This window comes from Tachypleus tridentatus, chromosome 7 (assembly GCF_004210375.1).
Source record: "Tachypleus tridentatus isolate NWPU-2018 chromosome 7, ASM421037v1, whole genome shotgun sequence".
NCBI lineage: Eukaryota > Metazoa > Arthropoda > Merostomata > Xiphosura > Limulidae > Tachypleus > Tachypleus tridentatus.
In genome coordinates, this window is record NC_134831.1 from 41,468,166 (window position 1) to 41,495,108 (window position 26,943).

General features: G+C 30.6%; 1 protein-coding gene across 5 annotated transcripts; it reads right to left on the reverse strand.

Moving 5' to 3' along the window:
- Positions 1-147: 147 nt before the first annotated feature.
- Positions 148-26,546, reverse strand: Rad1 (Radiation insensitive 1). 5 transcript variants are annotated; one of them, XR_013030681.1, is made up of 10 exons: positions 26,412-26,546; positions 24,235-24,349; positions 15,338-15,493; positions 14,396-14,490; positions 8,645-8,756; positions 5,750-5,872; positions 3,535-3,599; positions 1,601-1,745; positions 495-762; positions 148-305 (listed from the first exon to the last, which is right to left on the reverse strand). XR_013030681.1 is itself a non-coding variant. In XM_076511288.1 (9 exons), the coding sequence occupies exons 2-9, from the start codon at positions 24,343-24,345 to the stop codon at positions 264-266; spliced, it is 849 nt and encodes a 282-aa protein (XP_076367403.1). In that variant the 5' UTR covers positions 24,346-24,349; positions 26,412-26,546; the 3' UTR covers positions 148-263. The 5 variants fall into 5 exon arrangements, 1 of the variants encoding a protein (XP_076367403.1); XR_013030682.1 differs by having other exon boundaries at positions 26,445-26,507; XR_013030683.1 differs by lacking the exon at positions 26,412-26,546 and adding an exon at positions 25,863-26,378.
- Between the last annotated feature and the right edge of the window lie 397 nt (positions 26,547-26,943).

Genomic DNA, 26,943 nt, shown 5'->3' on the forward strand with positions numbered 1-26,943 from the left:
TGATTCACAAGTGCATTAAAATTAATGATTTAGCAAGTTTGTATCCTGTAGATAGTAAACTAGTATTTATTTCTAAATAAACTTCAAAAACAGCACAGTACTTAAATAAACATATTCACCAACGATATGGAATCTTTCTCAACTTGATTGGGTTCAGAAATACAAATTATTTATTTGAATATGCTGTAACGATGCAGTAATATGTACACTAGTATATAAATATATGTAAAAAGTAATGATGTACAAAACATAGAGAGAGACAACTATTCATACTCCTTGACGTCTACCTCTTCATCTGGAATGCACTAAAAACAAAATAAGATCCAATAATAAGAATTCAATTCACAACTCAGAAACAGTTTTTAAAATCATTTTTCAAATAAATAATATTGTAACATTAACATGTTATTTTATTAAATTCTTAATTGATTCTAATGTTTTACATGGACATTAACAAAAAAGCCTGAAGGAAACATTTTAATTCAACAACATACCTTGATTTGTTTGTTTGAATATTGTGCAAAGCTATCAAGGGTTACCTGTGCTTGCCATCCCTAATTTAGCAATGTAACACTAGAGAGAAGGCAGCTAGTCATCACTATCCACCACCAACTCTTGGGTTACTATTTTAACAACGTATAGTGGAATTGACCATCACAAAGCTTAAAGGATGAGCATGTTTGGTGTGATAGGGATTCGAACCCAAACCCTCAGATTACAAGTCGAGCGCCTTAACCACTTGGCTATGCCAGGTCTGTATACCTTGAATTGACATTTAAAATATATTTTTAGATTATTTAAAGATGTTTTCACAAATTATTTTAGTTAAATTGAAAAAAAAACTTGTGAATTTTTAGCTATTAAGTTTAATTACTAGCTTTTTAAACATTTTTCTAAACTACTTGCATATCTAAGTGTTTGAAAGTCCACGAATTTGTTGTATAAATACTGATATTTTACATACTACTGTATTTTTGTAAATACCTTGTTACTGTACATAACACTCTTCTGTAATGTTGTGTCAATGTTTATGAATGATCCTGTATTAGCAAAAAAGAGCTCAAATAATACAATTAAAACATATGGAGTGTGAACCATAAAAGCATCTGACAACAAAAATGCATTATGGTATCAACTGATTTTATTATAACGTTAAGTTTATGGTGAAAACTGAAGCTGTGGGGAAATTTAATCAACATACAGTGGGTACCGACTGGCTTACCCCGCCACCTGTACACGAAGAATGGCTGCACACAAACCTAGGGTCTTGCCTAGTCATTTAACTTATGTTTAACTAATGCATTGCTTAAATGTGCCATGTGGGTCAAACATACCAATGACCACATTTCATTTCATTTTGTCAAAATTTATCAGAAAACAATGAAGAATAAAGTTATGATCTAACTTGACACAATTTATAAAAAAATAACAATATTTCCAAATAAAACTTAAAAACCTCTATGTTTATAATCTGTATTAAACAGCTATATTTATATTTTACTGAATGAACATTACTATTCAGATAAAACTTGTGCAATTCAGTTCCCACAATTTTATTTCTTTTATGGAATACCAAGTAATAGTAATCACATTTACTTACATAGTATTCAACAAAGCATATGTGTTCATCTTCAGTTTTAATCATGTACTGCAGACATATGATTCCTTGTTCATCTGTTCGGATAGAGATTTTTATAGACTGGATTAAGGCCTTAAGAGAGGGTTTAAGAAGTGAGATTTTATACCTAGAATGAAAGAATTCTGCATATGAATTATCTTCTTGAATTTGTTACTCTAAAATTTAGTCTGAGTGATCATTTATTATTGTTTAATGCAACAAACAGTAAGAAATCTGTTTGAGATAAGAACTGTTTTTAATATTTGAAATAACTAGGCATGAAACATCTGTTATGGACATATTAATATACACAATTGCATTTAATTAGCTCCTACATTTCTCCTATCATATCAGTCACATCTACTAAACACTAGATTTTACTGTTGTTGTTCTAAAATGCCAAACTAATGTGCCTTACAGAGAAACATTAGACTTAGCTTTAGAATACTTTAAGAGAAAAATTTCATTCAGCCTGAAAAAGTAGACTGAAGTACAGTAGCTTAAGCTGCACATAATGTTTACAACAGCTGCAAAAAATTATTTTTACTTATTATTTTACCTAACTAGCCATAAAATGGACACTTACATAAACAAATACCAGAACATTGGTTTCTAGTGTAGAATCCAATGAGTCTGATCAAACCTTCCCTGCTTTTCTTATCCTCCAGACTAAGTATTTATTCTAAGTAATACTTTTCTTTTGTAGCATTTCTTCAATTTATCTTAAAATTAATAAATTTGGTCTTTTTAGTGTAAAACACAAGGCAAGTAGCACAGTGTGTTATTAACAAGTTGCAACATATTATTAAAAAGGTTTTTGTTATAAGATTAGGTTAAAAAAGTTATAATGCTGTACTGGGACAAAATATCTTTGTTTGTTTTTTCTTCTCAAAACACAAATAATGTAATTATTTCTTTGAAAGTAGTAATAGTAAATGACAGAATGAGTACCATGGATTTCTTATCAGTTCAAGCACTAACCAGTAGAAATTATAAATGTTTCTAGCAGTAAAATATATTGTTAAATGGCAACAATAATTCATCATGTATTTACCAACAGAACTTGTGGCTAGACCTAGCAGTTAACCCTATTGCTACTGGTGGGTCAAAGTATGTATGTCATGACATCTTGTGTTAAATTCAAAATCTAATTAAACAACTTGATTATCATTTTATATAAATACACTTGGCATCAAAATATAGTTAATTAATAAATTTTAATGTTATACAAGTTTTAATTTTAACTTTACAAAAACATATTTGACAAAGTCCTCAACATTTTCTGGGATGAAAATTGCGACATTTGCTCTTTATGTATTCCCTCTCCTCTAATTCATTTACCACCCCTCAAAAAGAAGTACAGAACTTCTATGGAACTTTTGGCTCATTCTAGCAGTGAAAAATGTAGTTGTTCAATGAAATTTTTTAGTGATTCTAGAAGTTAATAACATAGTTGTTCTGTGGAATGTTTGGCTGGTTTTAGCAGTTAATAATAATGCAGTTGTTTTACCAAACTTTCAGCTGGTTCTGGCAACTAATAATGCAGTTAGATTTGGAACTTCTAGGTGGTTTTATAATTTTATAATATAGGTGGTCTGTGGAACTCATGGTAGGCTCTAACATTACATGAGGTCAACTCAGAACTAGCCAATGAATCTGAAACAATCCAAAATCTATCACAGAAGTCTTCAAAACAGCCAACAGGCAAAATGGAATTGATCACACATTCCAAAAACCAAATACATTCTTAAAGAAGGACTCGCTAAAGATGAAGATTTATAGTTAATACTCTAAGAATAATACCTTGTATACATTTAAGAAAACATGTGATAGTAAACAGTAAAGCATTAGAAGATATACTGTGGCCACAAAAAGAATTTACAATGCCTTTAAAATTTCTAAGATTAGTTAAATACCTGTTTGATTGTGTCTGGGTGCACTGGAAAGATTCCACCATATCAGAATCCTTAGAATAGTCTACCTACAAGAAAATTATAAACTTGAGTATGTTTCTTTAAAGTTTATCTCACATCTCACAATACAAACAATTCAGGAGAAATTACCACAATTACAGATTTTATATTTAATTATTTTTTTCACTTGTAAAAAAGAGACAATTTTATTTCATTCTTTTATAATTCAGCTAACTCAATAAGCCTTTTCAAATGATATTTCTCATTCAAAATGGTAAGATTTCTCTCTTTCTTCAAGCAAATTCACTGGTCATATATAGAAAGACATTATTTAAAAGTTGATTCTAATTGCACTCAATTTTTTATTACTTTAAATTTCTCGAGTGTTATTAACAACTGAAACTGAAAAGGACTAATACCTGTTAAACTACAAGTGCAATCACCACACTACTGCTGGGAACAGTTAATGACTGTATTTTAATGTTTATTATGCTGGTGTAGCACTGTCTGATTTTTTGTTGTGTTATTTTTTAAAAAGTTTGAATGTAATTAAAATTTAGTTTGAAATCCTGTTTTGTTTAATGTCATAATGATTATTCTAGGTATTATTTTTACTTACCAGATTTCTTCTTTTTACAGTTTGTTTGTTGTCTGAAGATATAAAAGTTTTATTTTCTAACCAATTTAGAAAAATCAGTTACTTTTAAAGTAAAATTTGTCTCGACAGAATTGATGTTTTGGTATGTTCACATTTGTTTTCCCTAGCTAATCCTACAGACTCCCTTACCCTAAGCACAGATCTATCATTTTAAGTAAACATTGAAATTATGATGCTTTACATACTAGTACTCAATATGACAAGCTTTTACTAAACATAACATGACTGTTGTACACAAAAATGTTAGTTTTAATAAAGTATTTACGGTAAACATTTGTCTATGACACCTTGGGCATGGTAAAAGACATCAATTAAAAGGGTTTAACCTCCTGAATCTAAAATTGTAATTAGATCTCAAACCAGTCGAGATGATGAAGCTATAAAAAGGTAAAATTTTATACTTGAAAAATCGGAAATAAAACATTCAGAGCCATTCTATAAGCTGTTATGCCATGGCATTAAAAAAACCAACAAAAAACACTATGTAACAACATTGGTGTCAAGCAAATCTAGGATTTCATTAGTGAAAAAAATGTTAGGAAACCACTACTCTAGGACCTCCTACATAAATATCAAAGTTTTGTTCAGGTGAAAGTTTACACTTTATCTTCTATTATTCCTACACTAACACTAGCTGCAGAAGCTACATCATTAATCTACACTGTTATGAAAATTATGAAATAAAATGAATAGTGCTTTTTTCTCTTCTATGAACTATTTGTTACCACATCTTCAATTTTGTCATCTTAAGGTCTTCAAATACATTTTGATTTTATAGTTTTAATGCCTAGCTTATACCTAACCTAACCAATGTAATGATGTTCAGTTTTTCATGCCTGAAGAGCACTTTAGCAGATATCCATATATTTAGGCATGTATGCATACAACTTTGGACTTATCCATTTATATTTACCTAAGCCTAATTTTTCTTTTTCAAAATCTTTGTTCATTTAAACATGAATTTACCTTCCAAATATGCAGAATGTCTCAGAATAACTAATGTAATTGTTTTGTTTTTTAACAAGGCTACTTAAGGTTACAAAAAAAACTTAATTTCCATAACCATCAACCCATAAACCAACTTAAGAGCATGTGGTTTTGAAAACTGCCTTGAAAATCAAGAATAGGTGAGTTGATATTGTGTAGTGGGCTGGAAAAACTTACTGATATTTCAAATAACAGAAAAGTTAGGACATTAAACAAACCATACATTAGACCTAAATATTGATTACAGATTGTCCAGGATAAATCAAGATAGTGTAATTGCTATAACAATGAAGTCATACAAATGAAAATAATTCACAACACACATCACAAACACAAAAATGAAGATAGAGAATTCTTTTAAACATTTTATTTTGATGTTAACAAATCAAAACTTTTATACAAAAATATGAATTATAACCTTTACTTTTATGCTTACAATTCCAATGTAAATTAACGATAAAGTTTGAATGCATCTCTGTAAAATTGTATAAATGTCATGATGTTGGTAGAACAGCTAGATCTGTGTTTAAAGAATTAATGAACAGGTGGTACCTTCAATGTTAAACTACTCACATGAATAGTGCCTGCATTTCCGAATGTTGACAACCTAAAATATGGTTTATCAGGTGACATAACAATCTGAAGTATCTCACTTGTCGTATCCAGGTCACTCCATACCTCACGTAAAATTTCTGACTGGATAAAAATGAAAATACTTTTAACATACAACAAATTACACAACAAGAAATTCAAAGCTACCTATCACACTGAAGGGTCTTTAAATTGTTTTATAATAAAAGTTTGCAAAATTGTTTACAAAAAGTTGTACTTAAAAGTAGACAATTTCTTCTTTGAGTACATCATACAACATTTGTGCAGTCTTTGAATTACAGTGACATGAACAAAACCTGGTGTTATATTTTGTTTTAGAATTTATATATTTTTTGTTTCAAATTCAAACCCATTTACATAACTTTGTTTAGTATAATACTGTTAGGTCTAACTTGCAAAGATGGTTCAAAAGTTATAATTTTTATTGAAGATCTATTTCTAAAAATTAAAAAGTCTGAATTAATTCTAAACTCTGGATAGTAAAATGAGATGGTTCACACTGAATAGATAATTAAAGGTGAATTTTACAGGAAAAAGGAAACTTTGCAGTCAAAAGAACAACTCATACTGATTAATTTTGCAGGTTCACATTTTTTATAAAAAATATGTGCTAATAAATGAAACATAGAACTTGGTGCAGAAAGAGCCCTTTCCAAGCAGTAATCCGAACGTTTTAGTTTTTATGTTTGCCGCTAGGAAAATTACTGTGACGTAATAGTTGCCAAACAAACCGCCAACGCCAGCACATTGAATGTAAATAAACATGGCCAGTGCATACGGAGAAACAGAGGCGGAGTTTGTTTTGACTTTGTGTTCTGAACAGTGTCGAGTAGCGCCATATCAATTCAAACCTACTCTGAACGAACCTAGAACAGTTACTTTTGACACAGATCTGACAAGTTCTAGTGATGAGAAAACTTCCACGAACGAGAGTAGCGGAACTGTGAGTGATACTGATAGCGCCCAGGCAGGTTGCGAGTCGGTCATACCTTCAGTGGAAGAATGGTAAGCCTAAGTCATGACAACAAATATGGTTTGTATTATTTCATGTGCAGTTTTAAGCATCTCGAAACCTGTCTGGTGTTTATAAATTATTGGTATCACAGACTGGGTTTTATTTGTTTATACTTTGCCGACTATGGTAACTAATACTCGGCCCTTCCACAATCATTGTACCGGATATTTATGACTCGTAACAAAATGAATTTCAATTATATGCCATAATTCTGTCTATAAAATCAAAATAGATGTAGCAGTCTGAATAGTTAATTTAATATTTACCATAAATCTATAATTTATATGACATATTCCGTATGTTTGTGCAAGGTGTAGGTGTGGTTTATGCGAGCAGAAGCCAACCAGGAGAGAGTGCATTTGTTGTCGCTCATACAACAAGGTGTCAACCAATTAAAAGATGAAGAGTGCATTACCCAGACTCGAGGCTTTAATGGACATTGCCTAAATATCAATGTCTTGGAAGCATCATACTATGAATTTGTTGATTGAATGGTCCCTTTGGTGACGAGGAGACAATCATAAGTGTGTATTTTTCAAGGTGTCAAACCAATTAAAAGTATGTAATCTGAGAAAAGCACCAATAGATTTACATAAAACACAAGCACTGAAAGGAACAAAATGGTCGACGTGCAACAAAGCGTGTTTGGCAACTATTACATCATAGTTGTTAAACGTCACGAAAACAGCCAAAAAACCGAGAGGAACTTGAGTTCGAGGACCCATATATTTTGTTTCATTTCTTACTCAAAAACTAAAGTGTTTAAAAATATGGCAACCACACAGGAATTATACCTAACTAAAGTACAGTTTCTGAGGCAATTATTAAATTTGTTGAAAATTCACCTTTAAATAAGATAGTTAACACTGAATAGATAATTAAAATAAGAAAGTAGATAACATTGGATAGATATTAAAATAAGATAGCTAATACTGAATGGACAATAAAATAAAATTTGAACATTCTGCCTTATTAACCAACTGTAAACCTTTCTTTTTCCCATCTTGCGACTTATTTTGCAGTTCTCTTAAATGTTTTACTATTCAAGAAAACAATGCAATGTCAAAATAAAAGTTTTGAAAAGAGTGGCATACGACAATTAATACTGTTTTTTGCTTGTTTGTTTAATGCATTTTATGCAAAGCTACCTGTAGGTGATTTGCAGTAGACACCCATCATTTTAAAGTGATAGACTAAAGGGAAAGCAGCTAGTTAACACCACCCACCACCAACTCTTGGACTACTCTTTACCAACAAATAGTGATATTGCTAGTAACATTATAATGCTGCTCATAGCTAAAAGGGTGAGTGTATTGGAAGAGGAGTTTTGATCCTGTGAGTACTTTAACCAGCAGCTCATACCAAGCCTAAAATTGGCAATAATGGCAAAATTTGTTGAAAGAAAAATTATCTAGAAAGTATTAAGAAATAAGATATTGGCCCAATGTAATGCTCAATCAAAATTCATGACAAACTGTTAAGACAATTTCCCAGAGAAACTTCACTGTAGTGGTTAGGGTAAAAATAAATGTTGCAGTATTGTGTTTACAATAAATTAATAGTAAATAATAAGTCTTTAGTTTTATTCTTTTTTTTTCATTTATCTGTTTTAAATTGAGTAAAAAATTAACATAGACAATATTTTAAATGTTCCCTTTTAAATTATTTTACCCCTTAATAAAATCAATAATGAACACAGTCTCCATATAAAATGTGTGCAGTTTAATTGGTTATTTTTTTTGCTTCAAAGTTTTATATAAAATTATATAAGGGATGTCTACACATCAGACAGCCCAACTACTTAAAATATAAAGAATTAAAAAAACATTTTCAATAATCACCTTCATTATCACCTTATTGACGACATTTTCTGGAGAAAATTGAAAATCCAAAATGTCTTCCGTTTCTTGTGTCTTTATACGACAATCGGTCAAAACACCACCTTCTTCAAGACTTAGAGAGAAAAATGAAGTTATTCAATAATTGTATGACTAAAAGAAGAAATTATGTGATAACAATAATACAACAATTTAACATATTTCAAAATACTCAAAAGATTTTGAACAAATTTGTAACTATTGTGAATAACTTATAAAATATCACTGACCTTATGATACTTGGATTGCATGACCTAATAAAGATTCTTAAAATGTAAAAATGGAACAAATAAATTAGCACAATTTAGTAATCAATCATGAGGCTTGTTAACTGCTTATTCTCACGAGATTATCATTCCCATTTTGAACTTGTTTTGTTTGAGACATTTTTCAAACTATCTTATGTAATAGACATCTTCAGATACAATAAATAATTTAGGATTAAGTTACTTGTATAATTTGAAATTTGTGCAACAAAAAATATGAGTAATGTAATAAGAAGTAACAATTATTAGCATTCCTTGAGTTTCTCCCTACAAATTTTCAAAATTACTTCACTAAAACCACCAAAATTTTCTTGAGAGAAACAAACAGTACTTTGTGACATTCATTATAAATCAGAAAAATACACAATATAGCATGGCTAACAAAATGTATAGATAAACATAAGTTACATACACTTCTGATTGAGCTTACAATCAATTACATAGCAGTGACCAAAACATAACTACATTTAGCAATCCAGTAAAACATTCACACACCACAAAGGAATAGTAAACATAACAGGACGTGTCATTCCACTTGTTAGATGTAGAGTGAAAATCAAAATCAAAATGGTCATAAAACTAGTTATTAGTTTAGAAGCAACAACATTATGTTCCAAAATGGATTAACAATTTATAATTTTAGTTGGCAAAATGCCAATTCCACAAATCTCTACCCTTATCACAGGTTTATTAGGAAAAAAAAAGAAAAATGCTTTGTTTGTAGTACTTTTGCCAGAGAGAGTAAGGTAGGTAGTCTTTATTAATAAACATTATTATACTGCACTACAGAGGACACATTTCATGAACTGTATAAGAATAAAGTTACTTTCAGATGTTCAGTGTTCTTTTAAGAAATATTCATTATTTTTAACTTCTATATCATAAATACTAATAAATATATAAGGTCTATTGACAACATATTGATAAAATTCATAAAAGTTGTTTAGGTTTTAGTAGTTAATTTTCCATAATTTAGCTACAAAGATTTTGAAAATAATATTTATTTTTTACTATTATGTAAGACTTTTCTACAAATCAGGAAAAACACACTCTTACTTGCATTAAATTATTATTTAATTTACCAAAACAAACATTTTGTATTATATTATTATGTTTGGGTTCTAGAATGATTGATAAGACTCTCATGTCATGATTGGTCTTGAGAAATCTATAACACTGATTGTCAACATTTTAAGCATAATAAAATGTAACTTTATTTCAATGAAAATGGTTTGCTTATGGAAAAATATGTATGAAGTTTTGTGAAAAATCTGTACACAATGGGGAAAAAAATATATCACCTTTTAATTTAGCATACAGGAAATATTGTGGAACATGTAAAAATGTCAAGACAAAACCATCACAAACTTGTGCTAATAGCAGAAGTTCTTGTTTGTAATACACATTGAAAAAATACTTTTAATTAAAATACACTAACTGTTACTGTAGTTGCATGCACCACACCAAATCCACTTCATAACAAATTTATTAATTCTTTAGTTATTATTCATCAACATTCATCACACAAAACACATGACTTTAATACTAAACACCAAAATTTAAATCAATAAAAAAATAATTTTTCTTATTAACTGAACTGAAAGATATAAAGGTTATAACACATTAAGTTTCCTGTTTCAATTATAAACATATGTTGTTGAACTTTGAAACTCTAAGTTTCACTGCAAGAAAACTAATTCTTTCTCTAATTCTATAAATTTTTAAAAAATTAACACAATTTACAAGATAAACCTTAAATTTAAATATCCAACCTGCCCATATATAACGTGATATTTCCTGGTGTTGCACAATCTGATCAACAACATACACATTTTAAGAGTTTGTCTTAAAAACATCATAATAAGTTAGATTAAAAAATTATTTGCACTTGGAAAAGTATTTGGCTATTTGAAAACATCCTGAAGGTATGAGGAACTTCATATATTGTCAAAAATATTAAGTGCTACTATACTTAATACTACACCATTGTTTCAACTTACATTAAACAACAGGGTAGGGTACCCATAAGAGATTCTACTAATAAAAGAGGAACAAGCAAAGCTTCTGTGTCTGGTGAAAACAAAAACTTGAAATTAATATAAGAATAATGGGAAACACCATTTAATAAACCATACACTAAGGATTAAAAGTAAAAGCATCCAATGATAACAGAATAAAAACACAAATATCTTTTGATATAATTTTATTATGATATCAGATTTCAAGTTAGTTGAGCAAAATTATGTTCTATGGAGAGGATTATGAAATTTGCTCCTGTGAATAACAGGAAAGAAAAGCATCACAAACAATAAACATAAGATTACAATCTCTAGTTTATATTTTAAGTAAAATAAGTTCAATAATTTATTTCTAAATAGTAATAATCCATACGCATACTTACATATATATATACACACACAACGTATAATAGTTGGCATGTGAATGTATATTACAAAATACTGGTCCACTAAAATACAGCCAAGACAGGGAAGACTAAAGACCAGTTTTATCTTACTCATAGGTAACCTGAGTGCACATGCATCACATCAATGCAAGTTATACAATGTTAGATAGGCAAGACTGAAAGGTCAATATAATAAAAAATGATAAATATATATGTTCATATACAGCATTATGAAACTTAAGCTAATTAGACTAAACATTTGTATTTTAGTGTTATATGTAGTCATTTTAGCAAGAAAAAAGCATAATTTATATTTACTTCCTATTTTTTTTATGATGATTACAAGGCTGGTCAAGTGACAGACCCCATATAGATAAGTGTATAGAAAATAACAAAATATTAAGGCTTAATAAAACAAACATTTGAAATGTATTTAGGAGGTTTTAGAAACTATGCAAATAATATTTGAGATTTCTGGGGTGAGTATTAGCTTTTTTAATCATAACATGAAATCACTTTGCACTCAGACTAGTAATGAAATAAGACTATTTTCATAAACAAAGCTTTAATAAAAATATTTCATTAAATACTGTGTACAAAAAGCTAGTAATCTTTACCAAAAGTCTACCAAATTTTGTGAAGACTCATATGCTGTATCAAAATGTAAATACTTAATGTGTGTAAATGTGTAGACAAACTCCTGTATATTATACCAACCCTGATGCTGAAATAAAGAAACAAACAAAAAAACTTTTTACATTTCTTAGTGGTTTTTTTTATTGGATAGCATTTTTAAATAAGCAAAAAATATCAATTAATTAAAAAAAATTTCTTACCAAGAGCAACAGTAGTGCATCAAGTTAGAAGTTAGTAAAAGAGCAGCACCAAAAGTACAAAAAAATCTGGTTGTTATTTACCTCATAAGAACTTGTAAAACCTGTTACTTTGATAACTTTTGACAAAGTATCTTGTAGATAATTAGTGTTGTGTCAAAACAGTTAATCACCCAAGAACACATTCTACGAGTTTTATAATCCTAACAGTTAAAAATACAAAAGATATTACTTTTATTTTTCCATAACTGCACCATTTTTTCTTATCCATTTACCTACAGCTCAAACCTGAGAAATAATATTCAAACTGGTAAGTGCATTAGATACCACCTAGTGACTGGAAGTATTCATATAACTGCTAATGAAGGCAAAACAGGAATTGTCATGTTATATGATTACATCAAGTAATCCCTCTGCATGTGATAACAGTAAGGCAGCCACGTAGAAAATAAGCAAAAACAAATTTTGTTTGTAAGTTGTGATATCACAATTCCAAAGCAAGGCTGTAGATTGTGAAACTGAGCCATAACAAAATACACACACACATATTTCAGATTGAATTTGGGGAAGAAGGTTTCTTCTGTGGAATCAAGGGCTAGGCTTCTGAAAGTTCTTGGATTTTATAGTGTTAAAAAATACAAAACCTAACTGATATTTAATTGTAGCATCACCTCTTTGATACATTTTTAATTTTGCTTATTTCTAAACTTATCTTTTCCATGTATTATGATTGTGTACTGGTAATTCTAATTACATGTTTAACAAAACAATATTAAATCTAAATTTCTTAAACTTTACTGAATTAATTTCAATGGAAACAAATTATAAAATTGTATGCCTAAACAACATAAAATCCTTACATAAGCATCTCTAATAAAACTTGGACCAACCTTAAGTACTAAAAATGTAAATGATCCAAAAACCTAATTCCTTCAAAATACAAAAAAAAACTGTTTTTATTGTAAACTTGTAATTACAAATCAAGAGGAGTGACAGACTGGTATGACATTTTAGATCTTCACACAAAAATTCAAGTCTTTCATGAAGACAATACTGTTATAAGAATTGTAACTTTAGAACTATAACCCTTAGTTTTATAAAAACATGAAATCTAAGGGAACTATAAAGCAGAACTGTACAAGTAGTGAAATTTTATAACTGAAGGTAATCAATTACACTGATTAATTGCTTATCTCTAAAGTAAATGGACCAAAAAAAACCTAAAAACTTATGCTTTTGTAAGGCCAAAATGTACAAAGAACACGTGATACATTACTTAACACTATAAAACTGTAACAAATTCTAGTGACTCATAGTGTCATCTAGTTTTTGGTATTATCTTACATCAGACAATCATGAAGTAACATTATTTAACAGTTACAGAATTATTCAGTCAAAATATTTTCTACCTACTTTTTTAATAGCAATATTTTTTTTGCTATGATAAATTATTGCTACCAAAACTTTTTGTCATTAACAATTTTTTTTTAATTAATAGATTTCACAGAATCCATTACAAACAATTTCATATGTTCAGCAGGTACATCATGACCCATATTTGTTGATTATGTTGCTCATCTATTCCTAAACTGTATGAACCTCCCATAACAAAAATATATAAAGTTAATGTACAAGTGTAAATAATGAACAATTTTTTACAACTTTTTATTAATGATGTTAAAAGAGCACAAAGAAGTCTTGAGAGAAACAAATTAGAAATCCTATAACCTGAGCCCTTTTGAAAGGTGGGCCTTTCTTCTTCAGGAGCAAATTGTTTAACAACTTTCATGGCATTTTTAAACATTAAAAAGAATGGTGATCCTGTTGTAAATATAAAAACTCCAAAAGTAATTTAGGAAAACAAACAGAATAAAAACAAGTAATAGTTTGTGTGTGTATTTTTCTTATAGCAAAGCCACATCAGGCACTCTGCTGCAAACACCTCATCTTTGTATTGTAAATCCATAGACTTACTGATGTCCCAATACGGGCAATACTTAAAAAAATTATATATATTAGTTACTGAAATATACATAAAAGTATTTAACAAAAATATTAGTCCTTACTACACATTTTAATGGAAAAATTATAATACTTTTGGAAAACAACATTAAATACCCTAAGCAATAAAATGTTTTTTTTTTCTTGGTATTTACTCCATTATCTCATAAGTTCAGAAGATAGCCACAATATTTATTTTGCAATTACTTACATTAATACAAGTGGAGATCCATAGCCTGCATAGCACAAGTGCAAAGCTGTAGTAATTCCAGACACAGTATTGGCTCCAAATATATTAAGACATTCCTATTGAAGTAAAAAATACACTTTATAACTGGTATATTACTCTACAATATTTTAGGAACCATAAACCATCACAATACAATCATTCTCAATTTATCAATGCTCTAATAATTTAACCAGTTACATTATATATCTCACTGGAGCATTCAGTAAAAATAAATGTTAAAAATAAAAAAACATTTTCTTAAAGATACAGCCATAGGCTACAAGAGTATTTAATAGTATCAAAAGTGGATTCAATAACAGAAGTAAAGAAAATCTTGCTACTTTTGGTTCACCCAAAGTATCATGGAAAAAAAAAAAAAGGATAACCCTGATGACCAGTGACTACAGATTTTAACATCAGTATGTTTAAATTTCAGATTACTGGTTTCTTTATGTAATGTTTGCTGTTTGGAGAGAGGGTTCTACACTACATTATTTTTATGATTTTACCTGTTGCAGCACTCAATGTAAAAGAGCTACAAGATAAATCACTCAATTTCTGTGCAAGATTCATACAGATCCAAGCATTAATTTACAAGAAAACTGATATATTGACTGCAGTTTTACTTGCAATTTCCTATGACATACCTCATCACTAATTCTAGGGGTGAAGTTTGAACTTGACATGACTCATATTGTTCAACATCAAATCCAAATTCACCTTGAAAACAATTAACTTTAATTATTTGAACTTCAAGAATGAATAGAACAATTTTCAAACATGCTTCAAAGGATATCAGAAATAAGTTGATAACAGAAAATTAATCATTCATGGGAGAACTTTTAATTCAGTTATCAGAAATATAAATTTATAAATGCAAGCTGAGTTACTTGAATGTAAAATAAAAATGTAACATCTACTCACCAAGAGTACAGTCAGATTAATTTGAAAAGATACACTTTCTTGTTTTAAGATGAACTCATGAAACATTGAAGCTTGAATGAAGGCATTAGCCTGCATACATTTTGCATTTTCTACTGTTACTTTCAAACCATTTTCACTTCCAAATATTGTTGCAGTCTAGAAAAAAATAAAATGAAAATATAACTAATTTACTGAAAGTTATGTTCAGATGTTTTAAATATACTTGGAGAAAACATTCACTTTTTTTACTGTTTCAACAATTACTGAAAAATTAAATTAAAAAAAAGTTTCTGCTTCCCAGAAAAAAAGAGCACTGGCTTACAAAGAACATCTAGGGTAAGTATCACAAGTTTAAACTGACAGGAAAGCCAGAAGTTTAGTTAAAATGAAATTAGGAAATCTAAATGGAGTTATCAGAAACAACCAGTTGGTAGTGTTAAAACTAACAGCAAGAATAGTTTAAGTGTATTCAAAGTAAGAAAATATTAAAATGAAATTTGGGCACTTACAAAATGCTCAAGACAAATTTTGTGTTGAAGACCATGATATGGCCAAGCTTTTAAAGGCTTTTTTTTTTCTTTCTTTTGTTTATATGAAAAGATATTAGCAATGTTTCTGACCCAAAGCATTCTGGGAAATATTGAAATTACTCTGTGTCATAAAGATATTAATCTTTTTGCAGCAAGTAAAATGGCTGGGTGATTGGAAATGGATAAATGCTAGGACCAGATAATGTTTGTTGCATGGTTTAAAAGAAGTCAAAGGTCAGATGTGTGAGGCTCTATTTCATTTTAAGCAGATCAATATAGTAGACAAGTGCATGCTAAACTATGTTACTATTACTTTTTATTTGGTAGGGGTGGGGAAATTAACCAATGGCTGAAAAACAAAAAGTGAAAGATGTTGTCAATAGAGTACAGTCAAACTGGTTCACTAAACCTTTATCGCTATAGAGTTCTGAATAATCGTACATCTACAAATATTTATTTTCAGGTACTCTCCCACCCTATACAATTCTTATTAAGGACTGAACAATTATTAAATTTTTGCTTACAAGGAAGAAAAATCTACCAGTATCATTTACTTGAGAAAAGTCTTGGCCATCTCACTTCCCCAGTGAATCCGCTAGTGAGTATTGCTCATGTTAGTCATTGTGAGCCAAACAGGTAGGGCTAAACCATCTAATTATCGCACTCTGACATGTTAAGAGCCATGTCATAAAACAGAGTATAGGCTTTGGTCTATTTGAAACTTCAATGGAAATGTTTCTCAGATGGTTGACAAAATTAACATTGCAGTGTGTTTATTATCAGTCAAGACTCAATTTAGCCAAATATGTTCCAAATATACTTATTTAAAAACAAGTGTCACATCCATTTCCTTTTCACCTTGTACCAGAGCTGTATCATTCTACTGATGGCTTGGGGGTCACTGCCTGAACCTTTTCTTTTTCTTACTTAGATTAATTATAATTATAGGGGCATAATAAGTAAGTCAAGTGTGTTGAGGACATTAAACTCATTGGTATTTCTAATTGTGTTGAGAATACTGAGGCATAATTTTGAATCATTTTTATTAACTAGCAAGTGAGGTAAATACTTTTAATCATAGCAGGTGCAAGGTTGTGCATAAAATAATCAGTTGTGAATTATTTTGTTTGTCTGTTTGTTTGAATTTCGCACAAAGCTACTCGAGGGCTATCTGTCCCTAATTTAGCAGTGTAAGACTAGAGAGAAGGCAGCTAGTCATCACCACTAACCGCCAACTCTTGGGCTACTCTTTTACCAACGAATAGTGGATTGACCGTCACATTATAACGCCCCCACGGCTGAAAGGGCGAGCATGTTTGGCTCGACGGGAACGCAAATCCGCAACCCTCAGATGACGAGTCGCAGACCTTAACATGCTTGGCCATGCCAGGCCTAGTTGTGAATGACAAGCTACTTAGTATTATAAATGAAAACAATTATCTTGACAAAGAAGCAAATAAGCCACTAAAACCATTCCACCTGCTTTGTCATTGTAGTAGAGCTACTAAAATACTTAGACACACTGGCTCAGAGATAAATATTCTTTCAAAGTATCTAAAACATATAGCAATAATTTTGAGATTTTAAAAATTAAGTAAGAATTTGTATTATGGGAAAGTACAGGGTATTCAGAAAGTCACTGTGTAGTTTTGTCTATTAACAAATATATAAGTGCACAGTGACTTTCCGAACATCCTTTATAAAGGAAAAAGGGAAAAAGTGGAAGAGAAGGAATAAAAATAAAGAAAGCAAAGGAAAACACAAGAGAGAAAAGAAACTGTATAATAGTTTATTTTGTTTCAATCATGAAGCAACACTGTGCTGTTGTCAACTGGTCAAACAAAGCACAAAATCAGAGAAGATTTTAGGAACCTTAAATGAAAATTGTTGGATATTCAAACGTTTAGTTTTTTAGTGGTTTAATATTTCATGATTATTTAGTTTCAATAATAATAGTGTTAAAAATTAATTATTTTAAAATTAATAGTTATGACAATCTGCATTACATAATTCTGTATGAACCATACTTTGTGCATGCAGTTTGTTTTATTAGGCTTTTGAAACATTACACTATGTAACACAAGTTTTGTTCCTGGATAGTATGTGTTATTTCTTAATTGCTTATGTTGTAAAAATACAGAAAATGACCATAATTCCCTTCAAACTTTGCTTTTGTGACCTGGATAATGAAATTTAGAAATTAACCTGATAGTGCTGATGTTTAACCTTTTTGATTATATTTAATGGTGAGAAAAGTAAGGCTACAGGATACAGAAACACATTCTGGTAAGATTGGAGCTATCTTTAGCTATGAGAGATTTACTTTATAACCAGATGGTTGGTTGGAGCTATCTTTAGGTATGATAGTTTCACTTTAAAACCAGGTGGTTGGTTGGAGCTATCTTTAGCTTTGATAGTTTTACTCTTTAACCAGGTGGTTGGTTGGAGCTATCTTTAGCTGTGACAGTTTTACTTTTTAACCAGGTGGTTGGTTGGAGCTATCTTTAGCTGTGACAGTTTTACTTTTTAACCAGGTGGTTGGTTGGAGCTATCTTTAGGTATTATAGTTTCACTTTAAAACAAGGTGGTTGGTTGGAGCTATCTTTAGGTATTATAGTTTCACTTTAAAACAAGGTGGTTGGTTGGAGCTATTTTTAGGTATGATAGTTTTAATTTTTAACCAGGTGGTTGGTTGGAGCTATCTTTATGTATAATAGTTTCACTTTAAAACCAGGTGGTTGGAACTATCTTTAGCTATGATAGTTTTACTTTATAACCAGGTAGTTGGTTGGAGCTATCTTTAGGTATGATAATTTTACTTTATAACCAGGTGGTTGGTTGGAGCTATCTTTAGGTATAATAGTTTCACTTTTTAACCAGGTGGTTGGAGCTATCTTTAGCTATGATAGTTTTACTTTATAACCAGGTGGTTGGTTGGAGCTATCTTTAGGTATGATAGTTTTACTTTATAACCAGGTGGTTGGTTGGAGCTATCTTTAGGTATAATAGTTTCACTTTAAAACCAGGTGGTCGGTTGGAGCTATCTTTAGTTTTGATAGTTTTACTCTTTAACCAGGTGGTTGGTTGGAGCTATCTTTAGGTATGATAGTTCTACTTTTTAACCAGGTGGTTGGTTGGAGCTATCTTTAGGTATGATAGTTTGACTTTATAACCAGGTGGTGAGTTGGAGCTGTCTTTAGCTATGACAGTTTTACTTTTTAACCAGGTGGTTGGTTGGAGCTATCTTTAGGTATAATAGTTTCACTTTAAAACAAGGTGGTTGGTTGGAGCTATCTTTAGGTATGACAGTTTTACTCTTTAACCAGGTGGTTGGTTGGAGCTATCTTTAGCTGTGACAGTTTTACTTTTTAACCAGGTGGTTGGTTGGAGCTATCTTTAGCTGTGACAGTTTTACTTTTTAACCAGGTGGTTGGTTGGAGCTATCTTTAGGTATTATAGTTTCACTTTAAAACAAGGTGGTTGGTTGGAGCTATCTTTAGGTATTATAGTTTCACTTTAAAACAAGGTGGTTGGTTGGAGCTATTTTTAGGTATGATAGTTTTAATTTTTAACCAGGTGGTTGGTTGGAGCTATCTTTATGTATAATAGTTTCACTTTAAAACCAGGTGGTTGGTTGGAGCTATCTTTATGTATAATAGTTTCACTTTAAAACCAGGTGGTTGGAGCTATCTTTAGCTATGATAGTTTTACTTTATAACCAGGTGGTTGGTTGGAGCTATCTTTAGGTATGATAGTTTTACTTTATAACCAGGTGGTTGGTTGGAGCTATCTTTAGGTATAATAGTTTCACTTTAAAACCAGGTGGTCGGTTGGAGCTATCTTTAGTTTTGATAGTTTTACTCTTTAACCAGGTGGTTGGTTGGAGCTATCTTTAGGTATGATAGTTCTACTTTTTAACCAGGTGGTTGGTTGGAGCTATCTTTAGGTATGATAGTTTGACTTTATAACCAGGTGGTGAGTTGGAGCTATCTTTAGCTATGACAGTTTTACTTTTTAACCAGGTGGTTGGTTGGAGCTATCTTTAGGTATAATAGTTTCACTTTAAAACAAGGTGGTTGGTTGGAGCTATCTTTAGGTATGACAGTTTTACTTTATAACCAGGTGGTTGGTTGGAGCTATCTTTAGCTATGAGTTTTACTTTATAACCAGGTGGTTGGTTGGAGCTATCTTTAGCTATGAGTTTTACTTTTTAACCAGGTGGTTGGAGCTATCTTTAGCTATGATGGTTTTACTTTTTAACCAGGTGGTTGGAGCTATCTTTAGGTATGATAGTTTTACTTTTTAACCAGGTGGTTGATTGGAGCTATCTTTAGCTATGATAGTTTTACTTTATAACCAGGTGGTTGGTTGGAGCTATCTTTAGGTATGATAGTTTTACTTTATAACCAGGTGGTTGGTTGGAGCTATCTTTAGGTACGATAGTTTTACTTTTTAACCAGGTGGTTGATTGGAGCGATGTTTAGGTATGGTAGTTTTACTTTAAAACAAGGTGGTTGGTTGGAGCTATCTTTAGGTATGACAGTTTTACTTTATAACCAGGTGGTTGGTTGGAGCTATCTTTAGCTATGAGTTTTACTTTATAACCAGGTGGTTGGTTGGAGCTATCTTTAGCTATGAGTTTTACTTTTTAACCAGGTGGTTGGAGCTATCTTTAGCTATGATGGTTTTACTTTTTAACCAGGTGGTTGGAGCTATCTTTAGGTATGATAGTTTTACTTTTTAACCAGGTGGTTGATTGGAGCTATCTTTAGCTATGATAGTTTTACTTTATAACCAGGTGGTTGGTTGGAGCTATCTTTAGGGATGATAGTTTTACTTTATAACCAGGTGGTTGGTTGGAGCTATCTTTAGGTATGATAGTTTTACTTTATAACCAGGTGGTTGGTTGGAGCTATCTTTAGGTACGATAGTTTTACTTTTTAACCAGGTGGTTGGTTGGAGCTATCTTTAGGTATGATAGTTTTACTTTTTAACCAGGTGGTTGATTGGAGCGATGTTTAGGTATGGTAGTTTTACTTTATAACTAGGTGATTGGTTGGAGCTATCTTTAAGTATGATAGTTTTACTTTTTAACCAGGTGGTTGGCTTTTGGAATGTCTTGGAGGCAGGTAATTAAAAGGGAGTTTAAAGGAAGGCAGGATAAATATTTGAATGGTAATGGCTGATTGAGTGTTTACTTTAGAGTTTAATATCATTGACAAAAAGGCTTACATGAACCAACATTTCCTTTACTTTCCTTAGAATGCATGTATGCAGTTTCATGACAGTAATTAATTTAATAATAATTTTAGTTAACTTATTACACAAGCTTACAATAGTTTTATTGTCTTGAAATGTTTACATTTTACAGCAATTCTTGTATATTGAATCCAAAAATATTCATTTTTCTCCATCACATCTAGACTTTCCACAAAACATTTCACTGTACTTTTACATAAGTGAATTATTTTCATTTAAGTCAGGTTGCATTTTATTATGCTTAAAATTTTGCCAACCACTGACTACAGATTTCTCTTCATTAACTGTAATGTGAAAGTCTTATTAACTGTTTGAGAACCCAAACATAATAATAAAAAATATTCATTGTGTTAGACAAAATAATAATTTGATCTAAGCAACACTGTTTTAATTCCCTATTTGTAAAAAATCATCACACTATAGAAAAAATAAATATTTCTAAAACTTGTGTAGATGAATTATGGAGAAATGTAATTAAAAGCAAAACAACTTTAATGATATTTAAATTCGCAGGCCTGTTTCACATGATACTAGTTGATGTAATCAATGTTTATTAGAAAAGGTAAAAATTTCAATAACAAATTGTCAGTACTAACACATGTATACAACAAATGATTTTGTTTACACGTAATTTATAATACAGTTTACCAAACAAAACCAATGTTTTATAACAACACAGAATACAATTACATATCTTACTTGATGTGCTAGAAAATTGCTCATAGCTAACACTATGTAACAAAATTTTTACTTTATCTTGTTCCTGAGCAGAAAGTTTTATTTCCAAATTGTTTATGCCTAAAGTAAATGGAAAAGATCTATTTTTCTCTTCAAACTTTTGTGACCTGGGTAATGAAATTTTCAAATTTACTCATTTTCCAGAACATTACAGGTAGATTCAGTGCTAAGTACCCGATAAAGAATTTTCTCGAACAAGAATTTTTAAGAATTTTCTAGAATGTTATAGAACTTACGAGAATTTTCTAGAACTTTCCATAGTAATATATATACAGGGACTCACAACTTCAGTTTAGTTCTAGCTGCCTAAGTGAAGATACAGACATATCTGATAAAATCAGATATGGCATCAAGATGCTGCAAGCATTCTCCAGATGCATTCTGCTATGTATGTGGCCAATTTATCATGACAAGAGCAAAAAGGTACTCTGTGACAGCATCTGCTAAAATGTGTGAAGCCTACAAGGCATATTTCAGCATGCCTATCGGGGATCAAGACAAACTCTGGGCACCTCATTTTACCTGCAAGCAATGCAAAAAAACTCTAGAAGATGGAAAAACTTTGCTTGCTTGAATAGCAAGATTTTATATTATACAAATTTTAGTTGGTTGGTTTGTTGATTTAGTGTTTTATGGCACAAAGCAGCTAAGCTATCTGTGCCAAAGATCTGGTAAAAATTAAAAATTGAAGTAAATTTAGTAAAATTCATAAAAGGAAATTAAGGTAAAACAAAAGGTTTACAAAAACATAAATAGCATAAAATCAATATTTACATCTATTCTTCGATGTTAAGAGAAAAAAGATACAGTAACACAAGTTGTAAAGGAACATATTTTAGACCTTTTAAAATTTAAATATCTTTTGGTGCACCTTAAAAAGGAATATAACAGCATCAAGACCTTGCTAGAAGTCTTGAAGTATAATGAGTATGGCTGGGATGTTATTGGAGACTTCAATATGATGACATTCCTGATGGATCTCCATGGAGGCTTTACCAAGTTTCCCTGTTATCTTTACCTTTGGGACAGCAGGGGCACTGCAATGCACTACAACAGGAAACACTGGCCACAACGGACTGAGTTCTCTGTGGGGGGGCACAATGTCAAGTGTGAGCCACTAGTGGACCTCCAGAAAGTGTTGTTCCTACCATTCACATAAAATTGGGTCTTATGAAACAATTTGTCATAGCCTTCAAGTACCTTTGAGACTTCTTCCCTAAGCTGTCTGAGGCAAAGGTCAAAGCTGGTGTCTTTGTTGGACCACAAATAAAGAAGATCCTGGAGTGCACAGAATTCCCCAAGAAGCTCAGTAGGAAGGAAAAAGCAGCTTTGCTGCAGTGGTTCAGAACTTCTTGGGCAATCACAAGGCCAAAAATTATGTGGAGCTGGTTGAGGCTCTGGTGAAAAACTATGGCAAAATGGGCTGCAGGATGTTCCTGAAAGTCCATATCCTTGATGCTTATCTTGATAAATTCAAGAACATGGGAGAATACTCAGAGGAGCAAGGCGAGTGCTTCCACCAAGATATATTGGACTTTGAATGCCACTACCAAGGAGCGTATAACAAAAGCATGACAAGAGACTATATCTGGGGGCTAATACATGAAAGTGATTTACATTAGTTGCAAATCTCAAAAAACTACTCACTTCCAAACATCTTTGTTCATTTTTGTATAACATTAGTATAAATACATGTAAATCTTGATTCATATGTTTTATTGAGACCTTATGTAAATGAAAATGTGCAAATTTGCCCATTTTTACATAAAAAAGGTTAATTTTTAAATTTCATTATCCAGGTCACAAAAGCAAAGTTTGAAGGGAATAATGGCCATTTTCTGTACTTTTACAACATAAGCAATTAAGAAATAACACATACTATCCAGGAACAAAATTTGTGTTACATAATGTAATCAATCATACCAATTAATTGAGATTAATAGCCCACTTCTAATAACAGCAAGAATTTACATATTAACTTAAAAAATGCATATAAAATATGCTTAAAACAATCTATTTTCAAGCTTATTATCAGATTTTCTTTGGTGGCTTTAGGAAGTTTTAGAATGCTAAGTATTAATTTAAACAAGTATTTTCAATTTCTATCCTTAAATACTTTCTACATGAACTCTTGTAAAAACATGTTATCCCATAGCTTTTAATGATAAATTAGACAAACAATAACAAAAACCTCTTAAGTGACATAAGTGAAATAAATAGAAAATGAAAAGCTACAGAATCTTTAAATAAAAATCAATACATAGCTAATTTTACACTTCTATAATAAAAATATACCTTAATTTTCACGAAATTTCTTATTTTCTTATCAACTGGAGTTCATCACACATTTTGAAATTTAAACTGCCTTACCTCTCTGAAATGGACTGCTTTAAGTAGCTGTGACACATTTTTAACATTGTCAATTTTGGCAATCAGAATGTAATCTGAATCATCATCGGTGTTTTGAATGTGAAGTGGCATCACTCTAAAATGACAGAGGCTTAATTGTTAATCTATGTTACACAACTGATATTATTAAACATAAAACACCATACACTACAAAGACCTACTATCAAAATTGTTCTGAAATTCCAAAGGAGGTTGTAATCTTTAATAAGAAGTTAACACCAAACATCAACACATAAGAAAAATAACAGTAACAAGTTACTTAGTATCAAAAACAACAGGAGGTACTGAGGTTGTGCCATTCTTTCCATATTCTCCAAATTTTATTTTACATTTAGTTTTAACTTCTGAATTTCCAAATTTTCTAATGACTAAAAAAATTAATTAATTTTGACTAATAGTGTTTGTAGTTTGTGATATTTGTTGACACAGCAGTGGGAATGCAAGTAAAATTTGTTCTGATGCATCTTAATAAATGCAAAAATATAAAATTTTAGAAAACAAGACAAATTCTGTAAATCAAATAACAGTTAACATATATATGATGCAGTTAAATATCCATCTTAACTTCAATGGAATAATTTAATGCTAATTTCTCAAATCTTATTTTGCATGTGCAAGTGATATAAAATAATACAGTGCTACTTTAAAGATCAGCCTGTTTGCTTATTTTCAAGTAATGAATCAATTAAAATTAATGTTGAGTGATAGTAAGTTTATTTGATTAATTTAAATGTCTTTTTAATATGTGATGCATCACTTTAAACAACAGGTTTTGGAAATGTTTAGAGCTTCAACCACACTGGTCACCCAGATCTTGCTAAGATACTTTCAACTTGAAGTAACACTACTACAGCTGTTGTCACATCCCTGCTGGGTGTTAACACATTTTTTCACCCTCTTACTCAACAGTATTTACAAGTTGAGATGTCTATAATTTTATCACACACAAAAAAATTAACCCACACTATCAGCTTCAACAGTATCACAAAACAGTTACTGTACTATAGCCTTCAACTACTACCAGCAAATACTGAAGATAAAAGTTAAAAAGATATTCATTGCTACTGTAAAAGTAAAAATTATTAAAATAATACTTATAAATTTGGTAACCAGTCATAATTTCCATCAGCTCAGTACACTATTTTCATTCTTTAAAATTAAACCTAATAAAATTAGTAATTTAAAAACACCTGTTTTAAATACAATAAACGCATCAGTTTCTACTTTTACAGCTACTACTGATCACTGCTATGGTTCATGAAACTTCTTGTAATTTTAATACTACTATTATTAGCCATTTATAATTTGTATTACTATTATATTCAAAAACAAAATTTCAGGACAAGGGACCAACTGGTTTATCTAGACTGTTTCAGCCACTAAACTAAAGTTTAAAAAACAACTCGAAAAAACCATCCCTTAGTACATATATATCAAGTCTTCTCTCAAACTCCCTAAATCTACTGCATTCACCACATCTGAAGACAAGCCCTTCAAAGAGCCAACCACCCTATTAGTAAAATAAAGCTGTCTTAGATGAAGATGACTCGTACTCTATCAAACTTTATATTTATGTCCTTTAGTCCTACCATTTTCAGTGTTAAGTACGGGGGTTCAGAAGGAAAAAAGCATAACTAATGTCAATTTCCTTAGCAGTCTCAAACCCCCCAACAATAGCTCTCTCTCTTCGTTTTTTCAAGAGAAAGCAATTTCAGATGACGACAAAAGATCACGAACACTGTAACCATATGTGGCTTAACGAGTGACATATAGGAATTAGTATGTACAATTATATCTATATGATGAAATTATCTCCTATGGACTATTACTACTAGTACTGGTCCAACCCCAGTATGAATAGCAAGCTTAACTACGTTCGACAAGTAAAGTTCTAATGAAACATTAAGTTTAAATTAACCACTGACTGATCCGGCATGTGGGAACATAAAATCTTATATCGTGATTTAAACGGGATCATGGCCTCAAACAAAATAAAACTTGATCGTTGATGTGTTAACAGGAAATCTAACATTCGCCAATAACAGTTACTATAAATTGAAACACGATATTTTATTATTTGCGCAAACACATTTAAAATATGTAAAACCAATACTACAATTAAAATACTTATGTTTTACCTAGAATAGTATTTTAACTTTAATAAAGTATACGTTTATTAACGAACAGCCCACAATATTCACATTCCCGCCATTTTTCTTATATTGCCCTCTCTAAAGTTTGAGTTAAAAATTATAAAAATATATTAAACTGAAAAAAATCATGATTATGTTTTTCATATCAAAAATGAGTATTTTTTTTCTTTAGCGTAATTAGTTTTGATATTGTAAAATGTCTGGGAGACAAATTTAAGACAATGATATATTTATGCAAAGTTTTAAAGAGAGACCGAGTAACTTCATTCATTGTCTTACTTTTGTTATTTAAAAGAACCAAATATTTCGTAAAAAATCTAGAACTTAAATATATGTATATATATATATATATATATAATTACTTCTAATATTTAAACAAAACGTGTAACTATTTAGTAAACTGATAAAGTAGGAAATGGTGTTACAACTTTTTTTTATAGTGTTTAAATTATAGCAAATGAAAAAAAAAAGGATTCTGGCCCAACTGAACTGAAAGGAACAAAAATTTACTTAACTT